Here is a 24,563-nt window from a genome sequence, read left to right as displayed (position 1 = left end):
TCTAAGTTGCATCTCTAAGTACAAGGAACTCCCCAGGGTGAGAGGGCAGCGATGGTTCAAGGAACACTCAGAGGAGCTTGAGCAAAGGCACAGAGGTAAGCAAGCCCACAGAGGGTTCAGAAGAACTCCTAGTCCTAGGCATGACCCCTGGCACTGTGGTGAGGGTCCATGGCTGCAGGGAGGTTGTACCATGCCCTGGCATGAACCTGGCTCTTACTCTGAGCCATCAAGTCTGTCATATGACACGTGACCCTATCTGACATGTATTTTTAAAAGTTCCTTCTCATAGAACAAAGTGGGTCAAGGGAAGGTGGAGGAGACAGATGGGTAAGAGGTACTGGAAGGATGCCTGCAGGACTGACGAGTGTGGGAGATGACAGGCAGAATCCGGAATAGCTCTGGAGTCCCTGCTGGGACAATGAACTCCTCACACTGGGGATGGGAGAGGGAAGGGTCTGGTGAAGGAGGCTGGTGAGCTCCAGGTTGGACAAGATGTGTGAGGTGTTTGGGGGCCCACTGATCAGGTGGACACTCAATCCCTGAGCTGAGGCCAGCTCTGGAGCTGGGTGGGTGGAGTCGGGGGTGCGGGCAGCTGAAGACAGAGAAGCAGATGAAAGGGTAGGGAGTGAGAAAACACAAAACAAGGCCTGGACCCCAGGAGGAAAGGCATTTGAAGGCCTATCTGAGGCCAAGGGGCCCAATGAAAGGATGAAAATAGAGTGCTGGGAAGGAGGAAAGCCCAGGACAAGCTGGCTCCAAAGACACAAAGGAAGGGGTTTCAGAAGAAGTCCCCAGGACCACAGAGGCTGAACAACAGGAGACAGGCCACTCGGTCTCAGCGCCATGGAGGTCTGTGGTGACCTCGGCCTCTCGGGCCATCCCCTGGAGAATGGTGTTTGGGTCCCAGCTTCAGAGTGAAGCAGTTGAGAGAACACAATGCATTGCCTTTCCTTCTCCTTTCTTAAACTTCTCACTCTGGAGCTTCTCAAATATATGTTAAAGCAGAGAGGACAGTCAATGACGTACACCCAGTTTCACGCTGACTAAGACATGGCCTGATTCAGCCTTTCAGACTTTTTTGCTGATCAGTGCTATGATCCTAAAAGTCCTTATGCCCATATGTAACAGCACCTTAACATTTTCTAGAGCTTCTCCTGTATCCTGAGGGGACAAGAAATTGCTTTAATTACCAACCTCCATGGCTACAGTATTCCTGATCAATCAGCCCAGCACCACGGATGGGAGTTGGGGAGGGAAGAGGACCGGGAGCTGGTGGTTGTCACCCAGCTGAACAGGGCCCGCAGGGACTCTGACACTGTGAGGGTGCGCTCAGCCTGCTGCCGCACACTGCAGGAGCTTCCCCTGCGGAGCCCTCCGTGTCTCTCCTGTCCCCGACTCTGCTTCTCAGAGCCACCAGTGGCATTCCGGCTGCAGCTATCTGGTGTTCACAGCCCCGAGAGTGTTGCATCTCAGAGCTGAGATAGGCTCGGATGGGCTTCCATGTCCCTCTGCTCCCTGCCCCACCCCTGGGTCATGCCTCCTCCAGGGCCTTGGCATGGTCACCAATAAAACCACAAATCTGGCTCAGATGACCCCCAAGGTCCAGTCAGAAAAGGCTCCCATCTTTTCTGACACATTCTCTAAGATGCCCGTCTATCTGAGACACTGTGTGTGACACTGAGCAGCAAGCACCACTTCTGTCCTTTGCTGCAGCTCTCTCCTGGAGTGAGGAAACGTCTGCTAGAGAGGTGCTAGTCACCTCTGGAGTTTCTCTCTGCCTATTTCCTGCAGTCAGGGGATCACTGCATTTCCTCCATCAACCAGGAAGCGTAAGGTTCACTGATGTGTCTCCTCCTTAAACTGTAACAGAAGGGCGTACCAGGAATCAGCTACTTTCACTGTTAGTTGGAAACCCTTGTGTTTCCAAGCTCTTTTTGTTCCTTTTCTTTTCCTCTTCTCCCCAGTAATTACTTCCCCAGCGGACCAGCGGTGAGTTCTGTCAGGGAAAAATGTCAGTGCTAAGACATCTTACACGACAGCCTCAAATTTCTTAATGGCAAAGGGAAAGGACAAAAGAATGCTTTTATTGTTCTCAGCTGAACAGCATTTTAATTGCCCTGCAGGAGTTTAATCCATTTGTATAGAATGAATGAATCAATGATTCTTTATTTAAATGGGTTCTATTAAAAAGCTGCCAAGACAGAACTGCTCACCCTTTCCTTAAATCCCTCCCCTTGCAACTCTTACGTAAATGAAAACTTGCTTATGAGCTCACCCCACTTCAAAAGGAATTTAAGAGGCATCTACAGACCTCTTAGTGGTTACCCAGGCTAACATTTCTTCCCTCCTTCTACAGCAACCCAGACAGGTGGTACTTAGAATGTATCAGTGGTATAAAACCTCACTTACTTAATAGATCAGGAGGAGCTCCACTACTGGGACACTCCCACAAACCAACAGGTATTTTCTCTTAATGATGAATGAAAACTTGCCTCCCCACAACGTGCGCCTATGGGACTAGGCTCTGCTTTCCGGAACTGCCCTCGTCCCGCACATGACAGCCCAGATGTGTGTGGCAGCAGCTCTCTCCTTTCTTTACTGTTAGATTCCCTGCCATTCAGTCTCTAGCTAAATCTTTTCTGTTAGCACTCCTGACGAAGTCGCCACAATTTGGTCAAGTCTTTTATGTAACCCATGTTTGCTCAGGTCAAATACACATTATGTCTGACACACGTTGGCACATGGAGGAAATTGATTAATATTTGTTGTTATTATAAATGAGGGAAAAGAAGCAAAAAGAAAAAAAAAGGTCCACTTTGAAATACTGTCTCCTTATCCATGAAGGACATTTTAATAAATCTTTGCAGAGGTACGAATATAACACTTGCTGAAATGTTCCTAAGACCCTTTCCTCCCAGCTTATCTTTCTGTAGAAGCGATAAGCGAACCAAGTTGTTAACCACTGCAGAGGACAGGTCCCACCTGCAAACAAGGACAAAAGAGCAGCAAAGACATTTGGTCCAAACATTCCATATCCAGCCCTTTATGATAAGGGGCTTTCTCTCTTCATCTCACCTGCAAAGGGCCTAAAAGGAGGAGTCCTGTTTTCAAGGCTGCCTGCTGTTCTTTGCCTAACGGCTCTTATTTTCTTATTGCACTTTGAAACGATTGTTTTGGGGGCTTGGGGAAAGGAAGAGAGAGAAAGGGGATGAGAAATGCCTTCCTCCTAAATGGCTAATTAATCCAGAAGGTTACACATACATACTGGCTACACACACATACGAGCCACTTTGATTTTTCTTATTTCACACAGCGGCACACACACCATATGCAGGCATTACTAATTTCACAAAGCTCAGGCTCGGATTTGGTAAACTCAACTTTCTTTGCAAGCTTAAGAAGATGCTAAGCTTGTAAACTCTGAAAGGGGCATTCTAGCAACTCATCACCTGCGTAAACACACATTCTCCACAGGGAATCCTTTCTTTACCAGGTGCTTCCATGAGACACACAGACTGCGTACACAGCAAATCTGAAAAGCGACCACCTGCAAATAAATATACTACAGGTGGTGTGGGCAAACCAGAGTTTGTAGCCCTCTCTGAAGTGAAGTGAAGTCGCTCAGTCGGGTCCGACTCTTTGCGACTCCATGGACTGCAGCCTACCAGGCTCCTCCGTCCATGGGATTTTCCAGGCAAGAGTACTGGAGTGGGGTGCCATTTCCTTCTCCAGAGGATCTTCCCCACCCAGGGATCGAACCCGGGTCTTCCGCAGTGTAGGCAGGCCCTCTCTAGAATGGCCTTTGCTGTTAATATTCAAAGCAACTGGTTCCCAGAGAGGAGCCCTGAATAAACTCGGAGGGTAGGACCTACCAAACATGTGAACACGTTCTCACCATTGGCTCCCACAAGACTTAGTGGGGACTTTAGACCAGGGAGCCGGTGTCCAAACCCACAGCCCTCATCCTCCAGAAACTTCCACCACCTCCAGGGGCCAGGGCCTCCTCAGAAGGCGTGAGAAAGTCAATCAAGCTCCCCAAATCTCCTAAGCACGCCCTCCGGGAGACTGACCATGGAAGTGTCACCACCCAGCCTATGCAGTCTCCCTTCCCTCGGGGCCACTGAGCGATGACCACAGCTCACCCTAAAGGAGGAAGTGGCCACTGGTTGGAGCTCAGCCGCTCCTCCCCTCCCCCCCTGAGGGAGCACCTGGGACGGACTCCAGCACAAACAGCAAAGGGGCCGTCCCTGGTGTCTCTTCACTTTGCCAAGCAGTACTGACAATCCTTCTTTCAACAGGAAAAATTCCCAAAGTTTCTCCTTCCATCAAAAATGGAGCTTTTATGAAGTGATAGAGCTGAGGAATCATGGAGCTTAAAGGCCCCCAATCAGCCAATGGTCAGGCTGACATTCAGAGTACCGAAAATACACACATTTGAGGTACAAATACCTTTCATTTTGGAGGTGCAGCCTTTCCATCGTTATGTTCTTCTAGATATGAGAAGAGAGGAGAAGAATTCCATATATTTTAGCTAATAATCCAGACTGAAATTGAGTCAGTCCTGGCTATTGTCCTAGAGTCAAACCTTACCAACAAAGCTCTATAGAGAAGTCCTAACAAGCCAGTCCTAGTATTAGTTCTTCACAAAGCACGAAAAGCCTCCTTACACAACCTGGTACCTAACCTGATATTGCTATCATGTCTTCTCCCCGGCACGCTGACTAGATTCTGCTCAGCTGGCAGTGAGAGGGACCAAGTCATGGCTCTGCCCATCACCTTCCCCAGATAGGGTCAAGCAGCAGAGGATCACGGACCCAGAGGCACTTCCACACTGTTTTGAATGCAGGACACATAACAATGATGATGAGAAAAAGTTAAAACAAAGTTCCGCCTTGCAAAGACAGCGATGGCTGTGATGAAGGTGACAAGGGCATGAAGAAAGCAAATGAGCTTTGCTAGACACTGAAGACAGCACGAAGAGGGGGAGAAGTGAAAATCGGTCGGTTACCTCTCTCTGAATCCGGGAAGGCATGAGGGAACAGAGCAGAAACAACACGTTAGCGTTCACACGGTATCCGGTAAATAACACAGTCCCATTAACGTCGACTCTAAGCGCTGACATTCCGTCTTATTTCCCAACTTGGCTGTAATTAATAGCCTTTCGGTGCTTATTTTAGCTGAACTCCCTCACACAGAAGCATGTATTTTGAGCCACGTTATGATGGAGCCAAAAGATGCCAGCTGAGTTTACAGAGGATCATATCAACCGTGGGAGGTAATCAAGCCTAAAATATCACAGTGAAATACCGGAAACCGTTTGCAGAGAACAGAAGCAGAGTACTTATCTTCGTTTTCCAGCTCCACCTGCTCCCAATAAAACACATATGGAAACAATGACATGGCAACAGCCTTACCTGCTTCACTAGCACTTCCAACACTTTATTAATAGAGCTACCGTGTTACAACCCAGGGATTTTCCCAGGACTGCACCCAGAGAGGGAGAAGGCAATGGCACCCCACTCCAGTACTCTTGCCTGGAAAATCCCATGGACGGAGGAGCCTGGTGGGCTGCAGTCCATGGGGTCGCTACGAGTCGGACATGACTGAGTGACTTCACTTTCACTTTTGTGCATTGGAGAAGGAAATGGCAGCCCACTCCAGTGTTCTTGCCTGGAGAATCCCAGGGACAGAGGAGCCTGGTGGGCTGCCGTCTATGGGGTCGCACAGAGTTGGGCATGATTGAAGCAACTTAGCAGCAGCAGCAGCACCCAGAGAGGGCGACGAAGGAGGAGAGGTGAAGGCAGAGCAGCAGGCCAAGGGCAGAGGCGGGACGAGGCCCGGCCAGGAAATGAGCTCAAGGGTGAGAACACAGATTTGTGCCAGGGAAGAGAGGAACGGAATGTGGAGAGAAGCCGGCAGCAATTTGGGGTTTGGGGCTGAATGCTTTGAGTTCCACCCCCGGAGCTGCTCTGAGCCTCCAGGGGGACCCTAATGAAGCCATTTAACCTCCCGACCCAGAGTGCTCACCACCTGTCTGGTCTGGGCACGGCCAATTTGAAGGGGCCTAAGGGCAGAGCCCCAAGTCGGTCACAGGCAGGTTCACACTTGACCAGACTGAAGAGGCTGGATAACAGATAAAGAAGAGGAAAGCCAGAAACCTGCCTCCGCAGGGGCCCTGTGGCCAGGGTCATGGAGCGGCCAGCAGGACCCTGAGGAGATGAGAGCTGAAATCAGAATGTGAGAGACAGCGGAATACAGTCACTGGGCAAAAAGGCAGGGCTGTCCACCTGATACTGAACAGTGACTGTGACATCTTATGCAATGGGGGGAAAGCAAACAACCCAAGTCACAGATATACGGTCTTACAGGAAAAACCACACAAAAAAGTTTTGAGTGTGAATTTTAATATATGCATGGCAAAATATCTGGAACAGCTTAACATCCAAACCATCAACTTTTATCTGGAGACAGGATTACAGAGGAATGTATTTAATATATTCATTTGAATATTACACAATAAGAACACATAACTTTTGTAATACAAATACATAAGTATCTGCCTCAACACTTGAGAAAAGCATTGTGATATGCATACTTTAAGGCTCAAGTAACCATATTGCAGTGTATGTGATGACCAATCACACTCCCAGTCAACAGCAACTACCAGACTACCTTTTACTGAATGCTGGCTTTTTGTTGCCCTCGGAGCAACCTGACAAGGTAAATACTATGTTCTCACTGATAGAAAGGGAAACAAGTTGAGAGAGGTTGAGGGGCTTGACCAAGGTCTCACAGCAGTACCTGGTAAAGTCAGCATTTGATTGTGGGCCTGCAGGACTCTAATTCTGGTCTTCTGAGAATGCACCTAAGACATGGACCCCACGCTTCTTCATAGTCCTGCAGAACCACCTCATGGTCTGTCTCCCGAATGAACCAGCAGGTTACTATGCACAAGTGTTCAAAAAGGGGCAGATGGTTTGCAACTGGGGTTTTAGGTAAACAGAAGAGCAACCTCTCCCCACCCCCTCTGCCACCTTGTGGCTTGTGAACTTTTGCAGGGAGAGAGGCAGCTGAAAATTCCCAAGAGAAGCTCTTTAGCTAAGTAAGTGGTCAGAGCTGTGTTCAAATCCTGCTGGTTACTTACCCTCTCTTTTTCCTGGGCTCCCTCTCTGTGACCCTCGGAACCTGCTTCCTAGTCAGTGAAAAAGGGACAAGGACCCCTGGCTCAGGGTAATCATGAGAACCCAGTTAAATGAGATGGCATGTGCAAAGAATGTCTGCTATGTCGCAAGTGGAACAGACTGCATCTCTACGGTTATCATCACCAGGTCATCTGATGGTGTCATGTCCCAGCTGGGTGGGGCTGGGCAGCGACTAAGCCAAAACATCTTCCAAGGCAGGGAGGTCGCTTGGGGGTAAATTTGTGGTCTCTCCTCAGATCTGCTGGGCACTACTTACCATAGCATGAGGTTACCTCCCTTGCCCCTCTGCACGCCCCCTATCAAAGCCAAGGTTTGGAGGCAATTCAGCTCATCAGCAAAGGATCCAAAGGTCTGGCTTCTAGTACCGGTTTGAGTACACACTCCGCAAGTCACTTAATCTGAATCCGGGGTTTTTCATCTAAGGCAGACAAGGACACTGAAGAGCAAAGAGGCTAAGGGCCTTGACCTGAGGGCAAACAGTGAATAAATACCAGGGACAAGAAAATTTGAAATCTCCTACTATTCAGATTTTTAGGATTCAAGTGCTTTGACTCTTACTACAAAGATGCATGGGCAGCATTTCCTTGACTGACTTTTGATTTATGCCAGATGCTTTTGGTGCTTGATAAAAAGTTTATACCTAAGTATATGGATTATGCTTAAATAACCTTAAGTCTAGACACCCGAGGATGCAATCTGTTTCTTTTGTGTATATTATTGGTGCCTTGGCTATTTGAAATCAGAATTATTACTAATGGTTCACTTAATGAAATAACATCTATATGTACCTATTATGTTTTTCCCTGAAGGCAGGACTCAGAAAAATGACACTGTGAACTTCTAACAAGGTCTGTTTATTTGAGGTTAATAGACACTGCTTGATTTAAGTGTTGAAGAGAAAACCAGCCATAGCTGGGGACACTTTAGAGCGATCTTTGAAATGTCACGCAAAAAATGCAGAAGAGTTGCGGTGGCAGCTGGCTCACCAACTCCATACCTTGTAATGTGCTGGGGAAGAAACATCAGCCCCAAAGTCGGGATTCTGTGTGAGACGCTCCATTCCGAGAGTGGGGAAGGCTAAATTTAGTCAGGCGTAAGCTCACTCCCCCTTCTCACAGTACAAGATGCCAGTGGGAAGAATTCAACCCCAGGATCAATTCCACACCAGCCACACAAGCGAGTGCTGCCTGATCAGCATGCTTTCGGCGACTGTTTCTTGGGAAAATGAACGGAGTAAGTAATTGGCAAGGTTTTCATTAAAAAAAAGCCTGAAATAGCAGAACTACTTGGCATGTGTAACTGGGCATCCAAACGAATAGAAAATTCCTAAAAAAAAAAAAAGCACACCAGAATCACAGTGTCTACTCTAGCTTTTGGAAGAAGACGTATCTCCCCAGCACAGCCACCTACTTCTCATGCAGCGCACACTGTCCATGCTTCACAAACTGAGCACGTAAAGCAAAGACTTGCCAGGGTACTTCTCGCTCCATGTTTGCAGAACTCTCTGCTTCGTGCTACTTTTTGATGCTCGTCTTTCATCACTGAGAATCTTTTGAGCCATTTGAGCGCCAGCACAGACCAGCATTATCCACATGGCAATGAAGTAAAGACATAAAACTTCATGTCATGAAAACTCTCGTACCAACTCCTGAACCTGACAGTTTCTCTTTTCCTCCAGCTTTAGATTTCTTGTCCCTGATATTTGTTCACTACTTGCCCTCAGTCAAGGCCCTTATCTTCTTTGTTCTTCAGTTTACTCATCTGTGAAATGGGAGCAATACTGGTAACTCACCTCCTAAGATATTAGTGCTGGAGGGATGGCACTTGTTAATCAGTGTCAGACTCACAGTGGGATGGCCCGCAGTATAGACCTGACATGTATACTGCACGGTGTGGTTACCAGTTGAGGGGCAGTAGGGGAGGAAGGCAATGGCACCCCACTCCAGTACTCTTTTGCCCGGAAAATCCCATGGACGGAGGAGCCTGGCAGGCTTCAGTCCATGGGATCACTAAGAGTTGGACACGCCCGAGTGACTTCACTTTCACTTTTCCCTTTCATGCATTGGAGAAGGAAATGGCAACCCACTCCAGTATTCTTGCCTAGAGAATCCCAGGGACGGGGGAGCCTGGTGGGCTGCCGTCTATGGGGTCGCACAGAGTCGGACACGACTGAAGCGACTTAGCAGCAGCAGGGGAGGAAGGTCTGCCAAGAGGAAGGTTTCTAACCCGTTTTGGATCATGAAACTTTTGAACTCTGATGAAAACATTCCAGAAAGAAATGTCTACAGACCCACACTTTGACACATCATCTCATGGAGGGTGGGGGAGAAAGTTCAATAACCCCAGAAACTCATTCATAGACCCCTTTAGAATCCACATGCTGCAGGTGAAAGATCTCTGAACTGAATTCTGAATTTATGCAAATTCACCATCTGGTGTCTACTAAGTTTCAGACAATTCAGCTCAGGGAAAGTTTCTCTCCTTCCCAAGACCAAACGGCAACAGGAACACCTCTGACAAGTGTACCTTCCTTTGCAAAACGAGCTCCCTTCCCACCTCCCCGCCCCTGTGCCCCCTTCCCAGCACCATGCAGCCTGTTAACTGTTGACTGGCAGACACAGGAGCTAACGCTCCAACTGGAATAAGTGTGAAACTGAGGATCTAAAGTGGATTAAGAGTATTGAAATTCAAGGCACATTTTTCTAAACAAAGGACTTTCTCTTGCCACTAGAGAAGACACAATAGTTACCAGTCAGCTTACTAATGAGGCAAAAAAGGCTATTTGAGAGCAACCAGGAAATGAGAAATTTTTTAAAGTCCATCTTTGAAGAGAGCAAGAATTAATGAGCATTGCTTGCATCTGTGCTGTATTACAATTAAAAAAAAACACACACAACCACCTTGCTTCTCTGAATATCTGAGCAAAAAGAAAACACACATATTTATGTTTAGTTCTCAAGTGAGAGACAATTCATGCCATATTCAAGATATAAAGTTTAGGGCACAATCAAAGGATAAAACTAATGTAAAATATACATGAATTGTAAAACCATGGGTTGGCTTCCTTCCTGAAAGGAGAGATGGTAAACAAAAACAAAATATTTGATTTTGTTTTTTGAAACAAAACAAAACCCAGAAAGCCCCTATCTGACAAGGTTCAGGAACAAGGGAACCTCTGGGGAAGATGACAGGTCCCTATACCAGGCAAGTGGTTTTCATGCAAGAAGTGCCATGAGGGCACCTACCACTGGCTGGTACAGACCAGGCTCTGAGTTAAAACCATGACGAGGGACTTCCCTGGCAGTCCAGTGGTTAGGACTCCACACTTTCACTTCAAGTTTCCATCACTGATCAGGGAATTAGGATACTGAGCAGCCGCAAGGCGTGGCCAACACACACACACACACACACAGAACCCCAAAAATGAACCATAGTAAGCCTGTGGGTGAATTCCTTTCAATTCCATGCACCCAGCCTCATTGAGAGCCTCTTGTGAGGAAGGTACATTCTTAAACCTGTTTCTAAACTTTCAAGAGGCTTTAGTGAAAGTGTTAGTTGCTCAGTCATGTTCAACTCTTTGTAACCCCGTAGACTGTAGCCTGCCAGGCTCTTCTGTCCATGGGACTTCTCAGGCAAGAATACTGGAATGGGTTGCCATTTCCTTCTCCAGGGGAATCTGTCCAACTCAGGGACCAAACCTGGGTCTCCTGTATTGCAGGCAGATTCTTTACCGTCTGAGCCACCAGGGATAGGTTTTAGGGCTATACTTATATAGACAACGGAGAAGGCAATGGCACCCCACTCCAGTACTCTTGCCTGGAAAATCCCATGGACGGAGGAGCCTGGTAGGCTGCAGTCCATGGGGTCGCTAAGAGTCGGACATGACTGAGCGACTTCACTTTCACTTTTCCCTTTCATGCACTGGAGAAAGAAATGGCAACCCACTCCAGTATTCTTGCCTGGAGAATCCTAGGGACGGTGGAGCCTGGTGAGCTGCCGTCTATGGGGTCGCACAGAGTCGGACACGACTGAAGCGACTTAGCATAGCATAGCATAGCATATATAGACAATCCCAATTTCTTTGTGCAGACAGAAGGAATACTAGTATGTCTGTCTGCTCAGTTATGTCCGACTCTTTGAGACCCCATGGACTGTAACCAGGCGGGCTCCTCTGTTGGAACACTAGTATAGATAACACAAAAAGCCAAGACATTCTACTGTCATTTGAATTTTGGAAACTTACTGTAGATACAAGTATCCCTGATAATCTGTAAACTCAATAATACCTACATAAAAATAGACATCAACACTAGGAAGATTGATTGCTAAAAGCAAATAACACTAGTGGTTCCTACCTTATTCAACCTGCCACCCAGCCAGGCTCTGTTTTCGGTGCACATTATCACCAGGCCACACAATAACCCTTCATGGGAGCCTCATGACTCTCATTTTATAAGACTCTAAGGTTCAAAACCCACACAGCTAAAAAAGTGGTGGAACCACAAATGGAGGACACGTTGACTTGGCCAGTCTCATCGTTGCTCTGTGTTTTGGGGGAGGCGCCTGGCACCTGAACCTGCCTCCCTTCCAATGAATGGGCTCTCCCCAGGACCCCACCCCTTGATGAAGAAAGATCTGGTTCTCTGAGCCTGTCTCCAACCGTGTTGGAGCTTTGGTTCTGCCTCAACTAGACCTGGTAACAAAAATTAAGTGCTGTGCTTGGTCTAAATAACTTTCCAGGGCAAAGGCTGTGAGTTTCCTTCTTTATACACCGGACACTTATCCTGTTGCTTCCCTGCTCTGCCCAACCCCCACCCCACTCCATCTATCTCTCTGACCTCACTTCCTGCCTCTTCCATACCTGCTGGGCTCTGGCTTCACCTTGTTCACAAACACACCTGCCTTGGGAGCCTTTGTGCTCACTGTTCCTGCTGCCTGGGTACTCAGTCCCCTAGATCGCCCACCAAGGACTTCTTATCGTCATCACCTGCAGAAGACCCCTCCAGACCACCCAGTCACCGCCAACTTTCAAGGTATCTAAAACTACCCTGCTTATTTGTTTACTGTCTGTTCTTCCTTCTCCCCCACAAAACAGTAAAATCTGTGTTAACAGGGAATCTTTCTGCCTTGTTCACTCACCACCTGGGTAAGTGTTCACTCATCACTGCCTGGCACATAACAAGTAATCAAATATTTCTGAATAAATAAGTAGTGTAAACAAAGGTTTTCCCCCCTTATTCCTGATCACGTTTTGATAAGGGAATAATGCTGTGAATAACAGGGACTTGGCCAGATTTTTCTCCTGCTATTGTTTATTACAGTCGGCACTTTAAAAATGACTTTAGTTCACATTCAGTTCTCATGTCATCTGAAACAATATATATTTTACCTGAATGGGCAGGAGGCGAGTTCTGAGAAGATTATTAATCTCTTGTGACTGAATATGAAAACAAAGCAAATCTATACCCTGATCATCTCCACAGAAAGTGTTTCCAGAGCCCCTAACTAGATTCCTTCTTCGGAACATTTGTCTAAATGAAACACGAGCTCCTCTGCTCCTAAGGAAATCAATATATAAATTTCCCTTGTGCGTTGATTTCTATCAAGATTTACTGACTCCCCAGATAATTGTCTTCATATTTGTATTCTTTGAGAAACAAACTTTTGTTTATCATTAACAGAAAAGACCCCAGACAAGGCATTTCCATGCATGGTGAGGCAGAAGTATGCAGAGCTGGGCTACACACACACACACACACACACACACACACACACACACACACACTGAGCGGGAGTTAACTTCTTGATACAGTTTGAAAGAAGACACCTTTCCTATTTGGTAAGGTTACTTTTTATACACAGCTAGCCTCCTTACAGCTAACATCTTTTTTCTTTTCCCTCAAACATGGTAAATCTTTAAAAAAACAAAACCACAATCCCATCATGGTGGCATCCTATTTTTACTGTGAGTTTACCTTCCTTTTATTGTCCATATGTCTTTATACTTGACAGACAGAATCAACATGTCTTCATTGAGAAGAAGCTCAAGTGTGGGCTGGGGGATGTTTGAATGATGGTCTGTCACAGAGGTACTCCTACCAGCCAGACCTGTTCAGGAATGCTCTCTGGAGACTGGTTTTCAGAATACCATAAAGCTGTCCAAAAGTGACCAAGCCTTCTTGTTTCCAAAGGACAAGGTCTCTATTTCAGTCATCACTGTGGTTTCCACTCAGGTCATTTAAGTCAGGGGTCGCAAATGATGGCTTGAGGATCACAGTCCATCCATTCCCTGCCTGCTCTTATGAATGGAGTGTCACTGAACACAACTGCACGCCTTCACTTCTATTGTCAATGGCTGCTTCGGAGCCACCATGATAGAGCTCAGGGGCTGGAACAGAAACCACAGACCCCCCCAAATATTTAATACCTTTCACAGAACAAGTCAGGGACCCCACTTTAGATGTCAGCCTGATTCAGGGGTGCAACATACAACATGGACCAACAGTGAGACTAGGACCAGTTCAATAACTTGCAGAGCCTAGTGCAAAATGAAAATGCAAAGCTCTGCCTGCATGAAAAATATTATGAATTTCAAGATGGTAACAGCAGAGCAGTAAACCAAGTGTGCATTAAACCTGTGCAACTGGCTGAGATGCTGGATAATCCTTGTTACAGGTGATAAACTCCAGGGCCAGCTGGAAACTATTCACCCTGAAGCAGGAGTAAGAACTCTTTCAATTTGTAGCTTTAGAGCCAGAATGCCTTTTGCTCAACTAAAATTTTACATGGATGCCCAGAATAAGAACCAGAATCAACATGGGTCTCTGCTCCAGCCACTTTATTTTGAAAGAATCACTAGCAGGCTATGACTCTGCTTAGAATGTTTTTCCATTTTTTGGGGGGTGGGGGTGGGGTAGATAAACAAAACACACTAGACTCCTTGGAAACAGCATTTTCATGTAACCTGGCAAACAGATGCATGCTTTGACATGACAGAATCAGGTCAAATCAGCCCCAATTGTCAACTGTGTTCTCCGCAGCTGCTTTTCCTCTATCATAATTATTTCAACTGTCATAATTTATTCATCCCCAGACATGCTTACATGTTCTAGGGTAACCAGTCCAGGCTTCTAGAGAAGGGGTGGCAGTCTCCATCACGTCTGTCCCTTTTCATCAGCCTAAAATTCTGACTGCAGAAGGAGTATTTTCTGCATCAAAATTTTGCAAACCCAAGCCAAAGTTGGCTTCAAAACCAAAGTTAACTGACAAAGACATTGTAAGATTTCATGTTCACAAATCTGTAACTAGAAAGAGGGGCCAAAAAAAAAAAAAAATCCCATCAGAGACCAAATATTTCATTTCTCTACTTTTCAGATACAAGGGAATGGCTTTCTAGCTCTTGAAATGCACAGTAAATTTCCTGCGTTATTAAAGAATTTTACTCTTGCTGACTTTAAATAGATACAGAACTAGGCTTATTTACAACAGAGTATCTGTTGTTGGAAAGTCAGAGGATATTGGATATGAAATTAACTTCAAATGTAATTATCAACAGTATCTTATAAATCTGGAAGCCCAGGCAGTGTAATTCCATATGGATTAAAGCTTAAACCTGCCTTCTTTCTTACTTTAATCCTTTATTTTCCTGACAGAGCAAAGAAAATGCTTCAAGGTCTGATAGGCCACTGAAGGGTGAAATGTCCTGGACAAAAATGGCCAAATGCACAGTACTCCGATTGGCAGGGCTGCTCATCCATACTGGAGAAAAAGACAAAACACGTCAAGGTCTTGGAATAATAGAAACTGAAAGTGAGTTGCTCATTGCTTAATTGTCTTTATACAGTCATTATTCTCCAACAGAAAAAAAAAAAAAAACAATGAATCTAAAAATCCAGCTTGGTCCTAGATGACTCTTCTTCCTGCATCTTCCACTGTCAACCGTGCCAGTTCAATCTCCACAACCCGCTTCTCTTCAGCCCCCTGACACCATGTTGCTGTTTCCTGGACCAGGACTTGCTAACTGAACCTTCAACTTCCACCTCAGCTACCAACATACATACCCCTTAACAGCATTCACTGATATCTTTCTTTATGAAATAAAATAGATAATGGCACTCTCCTAGTTACCACCTTTCAGAGTTTTCTCATGGAATTAAAAAGAAATTTCAGGGACTTCCCTGGTGATCCAGTGACTAAAACTCTGCACTCCCAATGTAGGGGGCCCAGGTTCGATTCCTGGTCAGGAAACTAGATCCCACATGCCACAACTAAGAGTTTGTGTGCCACAACGAAAAGATCTTGCATATCACAACTAAGACCTGGCACAGCCACAATAAATTAAAAAAATATTTAAAAAAAAGAAAAGAAAGTTGAAACCTTCAACTAAAACCCAAAAGCCCTGTGTGATCTTGCCCCCCTGTCCCCAACCATCTCTTCCATCCAGCATGTATCCATGGCCTTCCTACTCCAGCCTCCAGCCACGCTAGACTTTCTTGTATCTGTGAACATGCTGAGCACCCCTTGTTCTTCCCCCAGCTCCCCCCACACACCTGGCTTCTTCCCAGCTTTTGGCTGAGCTCAAAGGTCACCTGCTAGGATGGGCTGCTCCCTGGTGCCCCCTTTCCCCATCGAGATCCTCTCTCTGTTGCACTGTGCTGCTGATCTCACAGCACTTATCATAATCTGTGTCATCTTTCTTCCTGAATTGTTTTTCCAGCTTATCTCCTGCCTGTTTGAACCCTGTCTGTCTCATTCCTTCATATACCTCACAAGATACCTGGCACACAGATGTTCCACGTCTGCTGAAGGGCAAATTAATCTATAGATCTTATATATATCTATCAAGTACATGTGATGATCACAGTTAAATCTTAAAAAACAATTCAATTATTTACGGAGAGCATCCTATCCTAGGCACTATGTTAAGGACAGAGAAATTCAAAGGGCTAAGACTTTCTAAAAAATATTTATTTGTGTTTAAAACAGACACTTGAAAAGAACAAGTTACACTACTATTTAGTATGTTTTCACATGATCCTAGGGATTTGTGAAAAAGCCTGAAAAGACAGACAAGTAAGAAAGTACATATTATCAGGATACTCTCCCAAATCCACAAAAAGTAGAGCGAGTTTGACAGGTGTTTCCCAACCATGCTCTAGGTCTCTAAACCTAGGAGTCACTTCAACACCTGGAAGACTGGGGACAGATAGAAAGCTTTGCTCAGTCAGTGGTATAGAAAGAAATTCATTTCCCCGAGGAGCTGTTCAAGATGAAAGCTGTTGAGGTGAGACTAGGAGACTGCATGAACAATAGTTTTTGAAACAGACTGGAATTACCACATCTTAAACAATGCCACTGTTCAAACTCTTTGAGAACTCAGCTCTGGCCCACCTTGCAGTCCCAGGCTCCTCTGAAAGGTATCCATGATTATGGCAAACAAGAAGACGGATTCCAGTGCACAACGACCCACTGTATGATTAATACCTTCACCCTTGGAGCAGAGGTGATTTGGTCCCACCTGCTCGTATCTACATCCTAGGCTCAGCTAACCTCCAGGGCAGCAGCCAGCAGCAACATCTTCTTGGTTCACATCAGGGTCAATCCATCCCCAACATCCCCAATGCCTCCCAGCTGCTGCTGCTGCTGCTAAGTCGCTTCAGTCGTGTCCGACTCTGTGCAGCCCCATCGATGGCAGCCCACCAGGCTCCACCGTCCCTGGGATTCTCCAGGCAAGAACACTGGAGTGGGTTGCCATTTCCTTCTCCAATGCATGAAAGTGAAAAGTGAAAGTGAAGTTGCTCAGTCATGTCCGACTCTTCATGACGCCACGTACTGCAGCTCACCAGGCTCCTCCATCCATGGGATTTTCCAGGCAAGAGTACTGGAGTGGGTTGCCATTGCCTTCTCCGAATGCCTCCCAGGGATGCTCCAATTCAGAAGGCCAAAATGGGCCCTATGCTGGCACAGTACGAGCTCCAAAAAATCAAGAAGGTACTTGATGCATTTACCGTTTCACCATTAGTGCCAAAGCCAAGCACACAGCAAGTGTTTAATAAATAAACTGTCCCCGTTGTTCAAAAGCCAGGGCTTGCTAGAATGACAGAAAAACTCATAAATGAACCAGCAGCTGTCAGAAAGATGGGGTTCCTGACCAAACCAGCCCAAAGCCCATGCCTTCACTCTGAGCCAAGTCCAACAGCATCTTCTACGATAACGGCTGATCCCTTGTAGAAAGTCTTTCCCCTATTAAGCTTGCTACACACATCTCACTTTGGACAACACAACCACTGATAACTTAGAAAAATTACAGATGAAATTTACAAATAGAGATTTAGGGCTGTTCCCCTCACAATGCACTGTGTGTCCAATTTCTTGCAAAAGGCTTCAGGACACTTTTGTCCTGAAAGGCTTCACAAAGCAAATAATAACTGAAAGGCAGCAGCAAAGATTGGGAACTCTAGGGTGAAAACTTACAAACTGCTTTTGTGTCAGAGTAAGGCTGGAGGAGGAGCTGACTGCTCCATGACCTGAGAAAACCAGAAAGAGAACAACATGAGGAAGGCAGGCGGAACCCACCATTCATGACGCTAGTCAAAGCTAGGCTGCAGCTGCAGTTATAAAAAGAAAGAAAAGACTAATGGGATTGCCTGCTCCCTGGCCACCTCCCATCCAAAGCAGTAATGAGGATTCACAGCTAACACATTAATTGGGGAATCGATAGGCATGCCTGGATCCAATATTGGTACAGGGAAATAGATTTACAGATAGAAAAGACACAGATTCCCTGAGAATCCAATTAAGTGTTCTGTGCAACATTTAAATCACATTTTTCTTAAACAAACAAAAATCTACTTCTTTTCAGTGCCAAAACAAGCACGTGATAAGTTGGCTCTTTTTTCCACATTTTGGGAATTTCAGACATTTTCCCACATGGAAGTCCAACAATATTGTAAGTCACACAACTAAAATTATTTGAAACTGCATAGTCTTTCTACACCCAAAGATACTGCTTTCAATTCAAAAATCGGATCACCAAGATCCTGAGTATTTTTCACTCCTAATACAAACAAGAGTACATAAACGTGGATTCAGAGGTCATGTGAGATGAATGCACTCATTTATTTAGTCATAACACTGGGCACAACAGAAATCCTTCAAGCAGACCATCTCAACAGCCCGCCCCTGAGCAGCTTCCTGCCACCCTCGTAAACTGCATCAAAAGACTCCTCCACCTTCCCCTCATTTCATGCAATTCTCATCCTTCCCTCCAGCAAGGCAGAGAGACCCCTCCTCAGCCCTCCCGGCCGCCCTCGACCTCGCTAAGCACTGACTCTAGGGATGGGAGCATGCAGCCTTTGTCCCGCGGGTCGGGTCTTCGCAAGCTCGGCGCCCACCCCGCCGGTTACCTGCAGACAAAGGCACGCCGCCCGGTGCTCACATCGCTCACCTTGGCCTCTGGGGCAGCCCTGGGACTGGGCGAGGATGCCGCACCCAATGCAGGGGACGAGACCAGGTTGCGGGCCCTAGCCACCCCGGGGCGGTCACTCACAAGAGCAGCGGCACTGTTCCTTCTGTCTCAAGTTGAAGCGAGTGCGGTCCGCGCCTCCCAGAGCCCGGCCCGCCCGCCGCCGCTGCCCATTGGCTGCTCGGCAGGCACGTGGGCCGTCGCCCCCGCCCACTCCGCACCCCGCCGGCAGGTGCCTCCAGCCAGGTGCTCTCAGCCTCTGGCGTCAGTCTCCGGAGAGAGGCGGAGTCCCCCATCCCAACATAGCCCCATTCTATGCTAGATGTTTCTCTTTTGGGACTTCCAAGACTTGGAAAATTCCTCCTAATCCCACCTCTTTGGAAAGTTGACATCCCGGGCCTGGGTTTCTGACTTTTTTGATAGATCTGTCTGATAGATGCCAGGGAGAGGGGCCATACTGAACCCACAGTCAGAAAGCCTCTGCAATACCACAACTAAGCAGAAACATACTGTAGTTTGATCCATCAGGCAGCAAGTTTTGAACTGAGCTGAAAAGGTTTGTTTTTAAAAACAGATTCCCTGCCAATTTACACGAAGCACTAACAGTGGTTCACCCTTCCACACCTTCCTCAGCCCCTGCCTCTCTTAAGGCACCTTTTGTTCCCGCCTCTCTTAAGATGCCTTTTGTTCACTGCTGATTTAAAGCCAAGATGACACTGGTACCCCAATGCTGCTGCTAAGTCACTTCAGTCGTGTCCGACTCTGTGCGACCCCATAGACGGCAGCCCACCAGGCTTCTCTGTCCCTGGGATTCTCCAGGCAAGAACACTGGAGTGGGTTGCCATTTCCTTTTCCAAGGAACCCCAATACTGTCATCTTTAACTGAGAGCTCCCCTCCCCCTATATATATGGAAGCACAAAAGTGTCCCCTTGGCTAGATAACAGTATTTTAAATAAGAGTGCTTGCCAGCCGCTGGCCAAAATACTAGTTTTGAAAGGAAAACCCAAAGTCTTTTACTGAGTGTGTTCTATATGTGCCTAAAGTATTTCCTCTCTCTGTTTCTGGGCAAGAATAAGTTACCTGACTGGGCGATTACAAAATGAAACAGGCAGGGAACATCAGCCATGGTTTCTGCCAAATTCAAAGTTCAACACACTCCTTTTATAGGGAACAGAAAATACAAAATAAACATGGAAAATCAAGGGAGTACATAACTGAAAGGGCTTGTCTGGGTTTAGTAAAACACACCACAGATATACTAGAAACTCTTTAATGTTCCTGTTTTAAAAGAGGATTAAACATCTCACTCATTCAACATTTATTAAGCTCTTCCTAAGTGTCATGCTTTGTCCTGACAATCTTATATTAGGCTTTTCTGGTTAGCAGTTGTCTCCCAAGAGGGGCATGATTTAATTCATGGCGTATTCAATCTATGACCAGTAATACCTCAGTTATAAAGAAGAAATGTTTACAGTGAACTTCTGGCAAACACAACTGTTTGGAACATGGCCCGTTTTAGAAGTTGAGGGGGTGGATTTGAGTCTTGGGGTTCAGCAGTCAGAACAGGTACCACCAAGTTTAGAAACATGAACCGACTTCACAGGACTGCACCTGTTACCCTGTCAGAGGGTGCCCTTCCTGCCAGACACATAATTCTGGTCAGTTTGGTTATCTGCTTCTCTGCCTACTGCCAAATGGAAGCCACAAATCAGACAGGACTGCCAGGTGTGCAGGGTGACAGCACAGGGTCACAGCCAAGGGTCTGCTTGCTTAACAAGACCTGCCATCTCCACCTCCTACTGCTGTCTCAACCTCTCCTCCCCTCTCCTACTTCACGGCCACCCCTTGGTGCCAGCCACTGACTCCTGTTGGGATGGTCACAATAGTCTTATGTCTCCCTGTTTTCACTCTGTACCCAACTGGCCATTCTCACAGCAGCCACACACATGACCCTTTAAATAGACAAGTCACAAATCTGAGCACCCATGCTCCTGCTTTTAAACTTTACAGTGGCTTTCCATTGATTGGAAATAAGATCCATAATCATTTTCAGGGTCTCTGAGGCTACTTGGAATCTGGTCCCTACTTCCTCTCTAGTCAGTGCTGCAACCACATCCTTCCTCCTTCTGTCTGCTCTGGCCTCCTCTTCTTCCAGTTTCTGGAACATGCTCAGCTACTTCCACTTCAGGGTTTTTGCACCAACCACCCCTTCCTCTTGAAATGCTCTTTGCTGCACTACTCACCTGGCTATGTGAGAGTTGGACTATAAAGAAAGCTGAGTGCTGAAGAATTGATGCTTTTGAACTGTGGTGTTAGAGAAGACTCTTGAGAGTCCCTTGGACTGCAAGGAGATCCAACCAGTCCATCCCAAAGGAAATTAGTTCTGAATATTCATTGGAAGGACTGATGCTGAAGCTGAAACTCCAATACTTTGGCCACCTGATGCAAAGAACTGACTCATTGGAAAAGATCCTGATGCTGGGAAAGATTGAAGGCGGGAGGAGAAGGGGACGACAGAGGATGAGATGGTTGGATGGTATCACCGACTCAATGGACATGGGTTTGGGTGGACTCCGGGAGTTGGTGATGGACAGGGAAGCCTGGCGTGCTGTTGTCCATGGGGTCACAAAGAGTTGGACATGACTTAGCAACTGAACTGAAACTGAAATCCCTCTCACCCTTCAGACCTCTGTCTATTTCCTTGTGAAAATCTTAACTGACAGTACCATCCACCCTACAACCCTAAGCATCCAGACTCTTCCTGCACAGTCTTCACCTTCTTCACTTTATTGTGAGTTCTGTAAACTTATAGTAGTGTCTGGTTTTGTTCCTCTATAGTAAAGAATTCAGCCTTGGCCAAAGAGAGGTCTGGACTTTGCCCTCGGCTTCTGGGAGGTACTTCTTAAGAGTACGGGACAGCATATTAAAAAGCAGAGACATTACTTTGCCAACAAAGGTCCATCTAGTCAAAGCTATGGTTTTGCCAGTAGTCATGTATGGATGGGAGAGTTGGATGGTGAAGAAAGCTGAGCGCCGCAGAATTGATGCTTTTGAACTGTGGTGTTGGAGAAGATGCTTGAGAGTCCCTTGGGCTGCAAGCAGATCAAACCAGTCAATCCTAAAGGAAATCAGTCCTGAATATTCATTGGAAGGACTGATGCTGAAGCTGAAACGCCAATACTTTGGCCACCTGATGCAAAGAACCGACTCATTGGAAAAGACCCTGATGCTGGGAAGGATTGAAAGCAGGAGGAGAAGGGGATGACAGAGGATGAGATGGTTGGATGGCATCACTGACTCAATGGACATGAGTTTGAGTAGGCTCTGGGAGTTGGTAATAGACAGGGAAGCCTGGCGTGCTGCAATCCATGGGGTCGCAAAGAGTTGGACGCGACTGAGCAACTGAACTGAACTGAATGTCACACCTGATATGAGTGTTTTTGTTCCCCTGGGGGTCTTGGGTCACACTAGATAGTCTAACAATGTGATTTAGGGTCAGGGCTTTGGGTCATTGAGCATTAGTTCCTCCTCTGGCTTAGTCACGTGTATGGTCAACCACACCCACATGAGGGGGCCCCCCATAAAAATTCTGGACACCAAGGCTTGGATGAACTTCCCCAGCTGGCAATGCTCCATGGACACTGTCACACATCAACACTGGGAAAGCTATGCTGTCCATGATTCCACAGGGAGAAGACAATGGAAGCTCCACGTGTGGGTCTCTTCTGGACTTGTCCTATGTGCCTCTTTTCCTGGCTGAGTTTAATTGTATCCTTTAGCTGTGAGTGAGCTCTGTGACTCATTATAGCAGACTACCAAACGTAAGAGTAGATTTGTGGACTGTTCTCCATTATATTTTCAGAAGCAAGCACATTTCCTGACACAAAGTGCTTAATACATTTAATGATGATAGAACTTAATAATTAATCTTTTTATGGGTACTTTTAAAACAAGCACATAATCAGCATGTGATGCCTTTATGATTTAAGGAATAAATTGTATTACTACTTAAATATCCATGTAACTCCTACTTCTGAGTTGAGGTCCAGATCCAAAGTCACCTCTTCCCTGAAGCCTTTCCCCACCCTCCAGGGCTTGCCATTCTTGCTTCTGTGCTTTCTGGCCCACAGCTCTGCTTTCAGAGCAGTCAGTGGCCAGACATATCTTCGTTGTGAAGGACCTATGTTGGTTCAACTCTGAGCCCCTAGCAGTGGGCATGGTGCTTACACTGAACAGATATACAAAAGGTGTTTGCAAAATAAAGGCGGCTTTTTAAAAACAAGGGTTTGGTTTATTGAAAGATAGGTTCAGTTATCTGTGAAATTCTGGTACATATTACAGCTCATTCCCTGAAAAATAGGATAGCTGTTACTGTAGTAACTGAGTATTATAATGGTGTTCTACTCTATTCTTTTCTTTTCTTTCTAAAAATAAAAATGTTCCTCAAAATTATTATCCATGTTAAAACCTGACATGCTTTAAATAAAAATATGAAAGCAGATCACCAAACTTTTTAAAGTCATCTACCTCCCTAATTAGAATGAAATATCAGTTTATTTACATAATACATTAAGAAAATTAAAAAAAAAATCCAAGCACTAATCTTATTCTCCTCTGTACAAACCTAATTGGAAATTCAAACAGCACACCAATAACCTACAGTGTCTGCAAGTACCACAGAAAAATAAATTTTATTTCCTTCAGACCTGCATTTAAACTGGATAATAACTGCTATAATGTGCAACAGCCATAATCCAATTTCAATTTGTTTGATTAGATGAGTATAAACATTAAACAAGAAAGTCACGGGACTGTCATAACAATGTTCACGCTGTTAACTCATTATAGAGCAAAGGATTTTAATTTGCTCCTGGAAAACATGCTGCTAGAAAATATATACATATGATCTGAACAATCTTTAAATACTATCCACAAGATCCTGACATTGCCTCACCCAAAGATAAAAGTAGCTTTGAGTTTGGAGGCCACGTGAAACTCCCCCTGAACTTAGGATAAGGAAAGCTCTGAATGAGTCCTTGAACGTTTGAGATTACATATAAACATCCCTTCCTATCAAAACGTGTAATCATCGAGGATATCAAAGCTGCACCCGCATCAGTGGCCCTCAAATTGTACTGTGCATAATAATTTTTAAAATGAAGATGCCTGGGCTCACTCCAAGGGTATGATCCAGAAGGTCTGGAGTGACCCCATGCTCTTTTCACAGAACCCCAAGGACTGGGAGGCAGGTGGCCTGTGGACTATACATTGAGAAACTGTTTTCAGAGAGGGGGGCAGGAACTCTGTGTGGGTGAAGGAAGTCAGATGACACCAGAATGTGGTGCTAGAGCACTAGACTCTGTGCCCCCACTAGACTCCAAGCTCCTGGGAGCTCAACTATGCCTTTTGTGGTTGTGTGTCTCTGGTGCCCAGGTTGGCACTGAGCACTGACTAAATTAAGTTCATAGCAAAGTGCAAGGCACTCACACCTATACGGACATCAAGACAATTCACCAGGGGTGCACTTCTGAGGGTCACACATGGTCCTAACAAGGTTATCAACAGAGCAGGTGGGAGATTTGGGCAGGATTGAAGCCTTTCAAACTTCAACGTGCAAATGCATCTCTGAGGATCTGTTAAAATGCCAATTCTGATTCAGTAGGTTTTGGGTGGGCCCTGCATGTCTAAAAAAAAAGCTCCCAGGTGACTCTAATGCTCTAGTCCAAAGACTCCACTTTGAGTGGCAAGAACCCAGAGATAAATCAGCCAAACAATGGCCACAATGACAAAGAAACAGCAAAAAAGAATGCAACTTCAGGTCTGCAATGAAAACCAGGGAGTGGTGGGCCGAGAGTAATATTTCCCAACTTATTTTCAAGGACAGGGTACTTGATGG

At 45.9% G+C, this 24,563-nt stretch overlaps 1 protein-coding gene and 1 long non-coding RNA gene across 28 annotated transcripts in view; both read right to left on the bottom strand.

Moving 5' to 3' along the window:
• APBB2 (amyloid beta precursor protein binding family B member 2) overlaps positions 1-24,563 on the bottom strand; it is a 368,065-nt gene that overhangs the window by 17,235 nt on the left and 326,267 nt on the right. The window contains exons 1-2 of one of the 27 annotated variants that reach the window (XM_081591727.1): positions 18,608-18,789; positions 17,676-17,728 (exon numbers count right to left, since the gene is read on the bottom strand). The exons of 21 other annotated variants lie outside the window; for them this stretch is intronic. Coding sequence is in view for 1 of the 6 variants with exons in the window: in XM_081591685.1 (XP_081447811.1) it covers positions 4,450-4,478 (29 nt within the window). In the remaining 5 variants the exon portion in view is untranslated. Of the gene's footprint in view, positions 1-4,449; positions 5,126-7,144; positions 7,207-17,675; positions 17,729-18,607; positions 18,790-24,563 lie in introns of those variants that run through there. 5 more of the 27 variants (XM_081591718.1, XM_081591707.1, XM_081591736.1 and 2 more) reach the window with 5 other exon arrangements.
• LOC145546046 (uncharacterized) lies at positions 7,902-10,113 on the bottom strand. The gene is made up of 2 exons (XR_014082445.1): positions 9,899-10,113; positions 7,902-8,933 (listed from the first exon to the last, which is right to left on the bottom strand). It is a non-coding gene; the product is annotated as an uncharacterized LOC145546046 (long non-coding RNA).

The sequence above is a fragment of the Giraffa tippelskirchi genome, chromosome 1 (genome assembly GCF_054371585.1).
Source record: "Giraffa tippelskirchi isolate mGirTip1 chromosome 1, T2T-mGirTip1v1.2.pri, whole genome shotgun sequence".
NCBI classification, from domain to species: Eukaryota; Metazoa; Chordata; class Mammalia; order Artiodactyla; family Giraffidae; genus Giraffa; species Giraffa tippelskirchi.
Note: the sequence above shows the minus strand (reverse complement) of the source record. Positions and strands in the feature narration are given on the sequence as shown.